This window comes from Hipposideros armiger, unplaced genomic scaffold, assembly GCF_001890085.2.
Source record: "Hipposideros armiger isolate ML-2016 unplaced genomic scaffold, ASM189008v1 scaffold_44, whole genome shotgun sequence".
NCBI classification, from domain to species: Eukaryota; Metazoa; Chordata; class Mammalia; order Chiroptera; family Hipposideridae; genus Hipposideros; species Hipposideros armiger.
This window is the reverse complement of record NW_017731394.1, coordinates 4,145,626-4,153,202: the sequence shown is the minus strand read 5'-3', so window position 1 is coordinate 4,153,202 and position 7,577 is coordinate 4,145,626. Positions and strand designations below refer to the sequence as shown.

At 42.5% G+C, this 7,577-nt stretch overlaps 1 protein-coding gene across 2 annotated transcripts in view; it reads left to right on the top strand.

Annotated features, from left to right (window-relative positions):
- The first annotated feature begins 3,713 nt into the window (after positions 1-3,713).
- COMMD9 (COMM domain containing 9) overlaps positions 3,714-7,577 on the top strand; it is a 15,167-nt gene continuing 11,303 nt past the window's right edge. For both annotated transcript variants that reach the window (XM_019639530.1, XM_019639529.1), the window contains exon 1: positions 3,714-3,815. In XM_019639530.1, coding sequence (XP_019495075.1) covers positions 3,765-3,815 — 51 coding nt within the window. In that variant the 5' untranslated portion in view covers positions 3,714-3,764. The remainder of the gene's footprint in view (positions 3,816-7,577) is intronic.

Here is a 7,577-nt window from a genome sequence, read left to right as displayed (position 1 = left end):
GATTGCCGCCCTTAATCACCTTCTATTAAAAAATTCTGCATCTATATCGGTCCTTTCGCATCAGCCTACTTGAGAAGACAGGACAAGCATTCTCTAAGGATGCTTTTCCTCAAAGGCTCAGGGCTTGTACCAGAGTGACTCACTGGCCTGGTTTGCCCAAGGCTGTCCCAGTGTTAGCACTGAAAGTCCTGTGTCCCAGGAAATCTCTCATTTCTAGGAAAACTGAGGTGGTTGGTCGCCCTAGTGCAAATCCTTTCCCATAGCACAGGAAAGCTCTGCCCTTATTGCTGCCAGTGGCTACAGTGGAGTCACCAGAGAAATAATCCTTCTTTGTGTATAAGTCTTTCTTGAGGTCCTCCTAATCGTCAAAATATATTTTAATTATTGTTGTTCCCATTTTACAGATGAGGAAACTGAGGTTCAGAGGCATGAACTAACTTGCCAGAAGTACACAGGAGGCAGGAATTTAACCTGGGTCTTTTTCCAAAGCCCAAGTTACCCCTTCTACTCATCATATCATCCTCACCGTACCACTGGGTTGACTGAACAGCAACACCCTTAGATTGCTCTTGACCCCTGGGGAAGGTGTCAGACATCCAGACAGAGGAAGACTGAATTTTTAGCTATGTGAAGACAAGGAGACATGTACACCTCGGTGGTTAATAGCACAGGCTGTGGAGTCAGACTGCTCAAGTTTTGAATATGGGCTCTGCCACTACTTAGCTGTGTGACCTGGAGCAAGTTACTTAACTTCCCTGTGACTAAGTTTTTCCATATGTAAAATGGGAAAAATAATGGCACTCTGTGTGTGTGTATCACATAGGATTGTAATGAGAGGTAAATAAATCAATAAATGTGTAAGAGGCTTAGGATGGAGGCTGGCAAGTAGGAAGTTTACTAAATAAATGAAAGAAAGCACAAATTCATATACCCAGCATTGAAAAGAAATCAGATTAGGCCTAAGGAAAGCCAGGCAATGGGGTCAAATTATGGAATTGAAACCCTAACATTCTACTCTGTTCCTTCCCATGAAAATGTTTACGGTTTAGGGATTGCTGGAAGCTCCCTAGACTATAAGCAAACCTTTAAAAGCAACATGGCAGTGGCAACCTGGCAAGCCCTACCAAAATGAGATGACATGGTGCAGGCTTGAGGCCCTGGCTGGCAGACTGGAGCCCAGGAGATCCCCTCAAATACCTGCCCATAAGGGCAAAGAGAGCTGGTACCCTCCCATGAGGGCAGCACCAAGTACTCAGCTCTGATTTCTGAAACAGGTGTGATCAACCTCACTTTACAGATGTGCAAACAGGCTCAAAGAAGTCCAAGAATTTGTTCAAGGTACGGCTAATAACATGGAGTGGGGATTCAAACTTAGGTTGAATTCTGAAGTCCCTCTGCTTTATTGCCTCCCTATATTAGCTATTATTGCTGCATAACAAATTACCTCAAAACTTAGTAGCTTAAACCAACAAACATTTATAATCATACAGTTTTTGAAGTTCAGACACCCAGGAGTGGCTTAGCTGGGTGGTTCTGGCTCAGAATCTCTCATGAGGTAATAGTCAAGACGTTGGCCAAGGCTACGGTCATCTCAAGGCTCTGCCAGGGCTGGAGAATCTGTTTCTAAACTCAGTAATGAGGTTGCTGGCAGGCCTTAGCCTCTTGCTGGCTACTGGTCAGAGGCTTCAGTTCTTTGCCACGTGGGCCTCTCCAGAGAACTGCTCACAACATGGCAGCTTGCTTTCCCTAGAGCAAGAGATCCAAGAAAAGAGAGCAGGTACACTAGTGAGCACCAAGGAGCCGCAATCTTTTATAACTAATCTCAGCAGTGACATACCATCACTTCTGCCACCTGCTTTTAGTCACACAGACTAATCCTGGCACAATGTGGGAGAGGACTAGGCAAAGGTGTGAATCCCGGGAGGCTGGGATCATTGGAGGCCATCTTGAAAGGCGATGACTACACAGCTCATCTTTCTAAAGCAAGGCAAGAAACACACAGTCCTGCAAGTAATAAGGCACTGTCCCCGCAAAAAAAAGTCACAGAAATTAATATTAGTCTAAGCACTTTTTGGATGCTGTTCAAATTCAATTCACTCAAGGCACTAGGCTGGCCCCTATGAATACCGGGCAGGAGTTTAACCCAAAGCTGTATTTCCTCATGTATAAGACGCACCTTAATTTTGGGGCCCAAAACTTGAAAAAAAATGTATTATATAAAGTTATTGAACTCAAGTTTATTCATCATAAAATTCATACAACTCCTCATCATTGTCAAAACTCCCAACCATTAGCTTGTCCTCATCTGTGTCTGATGACGAATCACTGTCTTCATAAATTGCCTCGTCCTCAGTTCCATCTATGGCATTTGAAATCCCACGCTTCTTAAATGACGTGACAACGATCTACAACCACTGTATAAGACGCACCCAGGTTTTAGACCCCAAAGTTTTCAAAAAAGTGTGCGTCTTATACATGGGGAAATACGGTAAGTGGCTTATGGCAGAAAACAAGAATCAAGCCATGTGGCTCCTTGGAGAAGAGGGAGAGGCCAAAAAAGAGAGGTGGGCACAGGACTCCATGACAATGTGGTTCTAAAATCTTCTAGTCTAGGCATGGGTTCATCCTCAGACAACCTGGGTTTATTTTCTTAGGCTAGAACAACACCCTCACAGAAAATAGGAGAGAGAGGAGTAGGTGGCAGAGGAACAAATGTCCTTACTAGCTTACAGTTTCTGGAATTTCACAATTAGATCATCTTTCTTGAGCTGGAAATGATCATAACCTGTTTTGAGTAAAATTTTGCTAAGGAAGTGGGGTTGGAAAAAGAAAGAGCCAACCAGATACTAAAGATGAATAAGAGAAATGCCAGAACCTGTGGGGTTGAGGTGCAGAGGACACGTGGTTCCTTAAAAACCAAGTTCCACGACTCAACCATTTCAGTCTGTGTTTAAGGTAGCATCTCGGAGCCCTGGGCAAATCAGAGCCCTGTACTGCCACTCAAAACCTGTTGTCACATTCACTGTAACTACCTTGTTGAATAAAGAAATCAAATCATTTCCATGAACCACCCCCACTATAGATGTAATAGGAACCTAGCAGGTAATATTTTTCATTGGATTGCCTCCCTCCCTACCTCTCACAAACACTTCCCCACCTGCTCTTTAAAACAAGATATCCCCTAGGACTCCAGGAAAGTCACTAAAAACCCTAAATGATTCAGCTTCCCCATCTGGACAATGCAAATAATACCAGCTCCTACCTACCCCATACAGAAGGAAACTCTAACGTGAAAGCTATTTTACATTCTTCGAGATGGGGGAGGGGGGGAGGGACAAATTCCAAGAATTCCTATATGGGCAGCCACATTTTAATTCCAAGCATCCAGGTACGCTGATCACTCTTGAACAGCTAGGTTTCCAAGGTGTCTGCCAATGCAGGCGCATTCCTCCAATCAGTCAGCCCATCACTTGGGTCAAGGGAAAATCAGAGTTTCCCCTGATCTGGTAAGTAAAGAAGCCGATTTTCCTCCCGCGAAAGCCATCCCGCGCCCGCGTCCTCCTTATCCCACCACCCTCGCGTCTCCCGGCTGGGCCATCCAGCCGTCTACATCGCCCTACTTGGCTCCTCCCCTTTCCGCAGTGCCACGAGCGGGGCAGCTCCCGCCACTCTGAAGGACTGCAGCCCCCAGCATGCCCCGCGGCGGCTGTCAGGGCCACGTGACAGCGCTTCGCCCAGTGAGACGGTCACATGACCCGGGGAAGATGGCTGCGTTGACAGCAGAAAACTTCGCAGCGCTGCAGAGCCTGCTGAAGGTAAATTGGAGGGGCGGCGACAACGTGAGTCGGGCCCTTGTCCCCGAGATTTTAAGTGGAACAAGAACTGGGAATAAACCGACCTTGATTTGGAGCCACGATTCTGCCACTACCTTTCTGTGTGGCCCCGGGCAAGTCTTTGCGCCTTTCTGAGCTTTTTAAAAGCAGGAACAAAATAACGCCCGGACCGAATGATGGGGGGACAAATATGATAATGGTTGTGAAGGCGCTGTACAAATGCCTCGTACTAATGGTCTCTGGTCTGGCTCTCGGGGTTGGTGTAATAGGGGGGTAATTGCTGGGCCCACGTGGCCAGTTCCGATTTCATCCAGCAGCCCCTGAGCGCTCCGTGGTTGAGAAATTCTCTGCTCTTCGTGCTCCCAGCCCCCTGATTAAAGTGTGCGTTCTTTGTTCCCTGGAGTCCCGGGTTTTCTGTACTTGCTTTGACCTGTGTAAGGGCCCAAGCACTCTCCTGATAATCATCTGAAAGATTGTGAGGTTGAAAGGGATCGTACTTCATAGCACTTTGTAAGGATCAAATGAAACGATGGACTGGAATTATTTGCCTAACTTCTGACTTCCCCTGTCGAAGGGGCGGCTTTATCTTCCTTCGTAGAACTTGTCACTGGCAGACACTATACGTCTCTTTGTCTGTCTTTCTCACAAGAATGTAAGATCCATGAGGATTTAAAAAAAAAAACAACCAAACACCAGATGAAGAGGGTTGAGTTAATGACACTCAGCAGCTGTGTGTAGCACACGTTCATCATTCATGGCACAACAGTCATCATTGGTCCATGCAATGGTCTCTGTTGTTTTAAACGCCTCCCCAGTGTTCACTCGTATACTCCATCCCTAAAGACATCTATGTAATTAACATATCTATCACCAACAAGTACCTGTGTACCACAGACACTTGGTACACAGCATGTGCTTAATAAACAGTTGTAGATGAATTAATGAAGTAATAAAGCTGGGACTGGAAATCTAGCGCTCTCAGCTCCCAGCCTAGTTCCTTTTTCACCCTCGTTGTGCCTGCTCTTCCCCACTCCCCCTCCCATGCCTATTCATGGTCTGGACTTTATTTCTTTAATAAACTTATTTCATTGTGAATGTGTAACATACATACAAAAAAAGTGCACAAATCATAAGTGCACAGTTGAATGATTTATTACACACCATGCAGCCACCACAATGGTAAAAAATCTGAAACATTGCCAGTACCCCCAAAGTCTCTCTTATTGCTCTGTTACTCCCCCCACTCTCCTACCCAATAATAACCACTATCCTTACTTCTAACACTGTCAATTTAATATTGCCCATGTTTGAACTCTTCACATAGATTGAATAAGACAACATATTTGTGTGTGTGTGTGTGTGTGTGTGTGTGTGTGTGTGTCTGGCTTCTTTTGCTTGCCATCATGTAGCAATAGTTCATTTATTTTCATTCCCATCATCCTATGTCCTTTTCTTTTTAAAAAATTACCCAAACTTTTTATTTTGAGATAATTATTGACTTACATGCAGTTGTAAAAAATTTTACAGAGAGATCCCATTTATCCTTTACCCATTTTCCCCAACGGTAACATATTGAAAAACTATGGTGTGTTACCACCATGATATTGACACTGATGCAGTCAAGATACAGACCGTTTCCATCACCACAGGATCCTTCATGTTGCCCTTTTATAACCACACCTACTTCCCCTCTGCCCCCGCCCCCTCCTTAACCTCTGGCATCCACTAATCTGTTCTTCATTTCTACAGTTTTTTCATTTCATTTCAGGGATGTTAAAAATGGAATCATATAATATGTAACCTTTTGGGATTGGCTTTTTTCACTTAGCCCAGTTCTCCCAATAGTCATCCACAGTTGTATGTATCAATAGTTCTTTGCTTTTTGTTGCTGAGTAGTATACCATGGTATGACATCTAGATTGTTTCCAGTGTTTTGCTATTACAAATAAGCTGCTGTAAACATTTGTGTACAGGTTTTGTATAAACATAAGTCTTTATTTCTTTGAAATAAATAATTGTTGGATCATTTGGTAGTGCATGTTTAGTTGTTTTTTAAAAAAACTGCCCAACTTTTCCAGAGTGGCTGTGCACTTTATATTCCCACCAGCAATGTATGAGCTGTCCAGTTTCTCCCCATCCTCATCAGCATTTGTTGTCATCACTATATTTTATTTGAGCTGTTCTGATAGATGTATATTTATATCTCATTGTGGTTTTAATTTGAATTTCCCTAATAGTTAACGATGTTGAACATCTTTTCTTGTGCTTATTTACCATCTGTATGTCTTCTTCAGTGAAATATCTCTTTATGTCTTTTGCCCATATCCTAATTGGATGTTTGCTTTTTTACTTTTGAGCTTTAAGATTCTTTATATATTCTAAACACTAGTGCTTTGTTGGATATGTGGTTAGCAAATATTTTCCCCTCATCTGTAGCTGTCTTTTTCATCCTCTGCGTAAGGGCTGTATTAGGTTGCTAGGTCTGCCTTAACAAAGTACCATAAGCTCAATGGTTTAAACAACATAAATTTATTGTCTCACAGTTATGGAGGCCAGAAATCTGAGATCAAGGTATCAGCCCGTTTGGCTCCTTCTGAGTGCTACGAAGAACGATTTGCTCCACGCCTCTCTTGTAACTTCTGTTGGTTTCTGGTACTCTTTGGTGTTTCTTGGCTTGTAGATCTCTGCACTCATCCTCACGTGGTGTTCTCCCTGTTTGGGTCTCTGTGTCTAAATTCCCCCTTAAATAAGGTCATTTTGAATTAAGGTCTACCCTATGACCTCATCTTATTGAATTACATCTGCAAGAACCCTAATTCTAAATGAGGTCACATTTTGAGAAACTGGGGGTTAGGACTTCAGTATATGAATTTTGGGGGGAGACAGTTCAACCCATAACAAGAACTTTTGCAGAGCAAAAATTTTAATTTTGAGGAGATACAATTTATCAATTTTTCCTTTTATGATTGTGCTTTTGGTGTTAAGTCTAAGAACTTTTTGCCAAGCCATAGATCCCCAAATTTTCTCCTAAAAGTTTTATAGTTTTACATTTACATTATGTTTTACATTTAAGCCCTTGATCAATTTTGAGTCAATTTTGTATCAGACATGTGAGGCAGCTTGAGATTTTTTTGGGGGGACCTGTGTATGTCCAATTGTTCCATACCACTTATTGAAAAGTCTGTTACTCCTCTATTGAATTGCTTTTGCAACCTTGTCAAGAATCAGTTGGGCATATTTGTGTGGGTCGATTTCAAGGTCCTCGATTTTTTCTCATTGATCTATGTGTCTGTCCCTCTGACAATATTATACAGTCTTGGTTACTATATTATTATAAAGTCTTAGAATGAAATGGAGTGATTCCTCCTACTTCATTATCAAAATTGCTTTAGCTATTCTAGTTCCTTTGCCCGCCTGTATACATTTTAGAATGATCTTGGCTATATCTTAAAAAAAATAAACATGCTGAGATTTTGATAGGATTTGCATTAAACCTGTATGTCAATGAGGGGAGAGTTGACATCTTTAGTGTGTTGAATCCTCTAATCCATGATTATGATATGTGTCTCCTTTTATTTAGATCTTTGATTTCTTTCATCTATGTTGTATAATTTTCAGCATACAAGTCCTATATATTTTATTAGATTTATGCCTACCGTATTTGCCGGCGTATAAGACGATTTTTTGGCCCTGAAAAATATGCCTCCAAGTGGGGGGTCGTCTTATACGCCAAGTACACTTCAG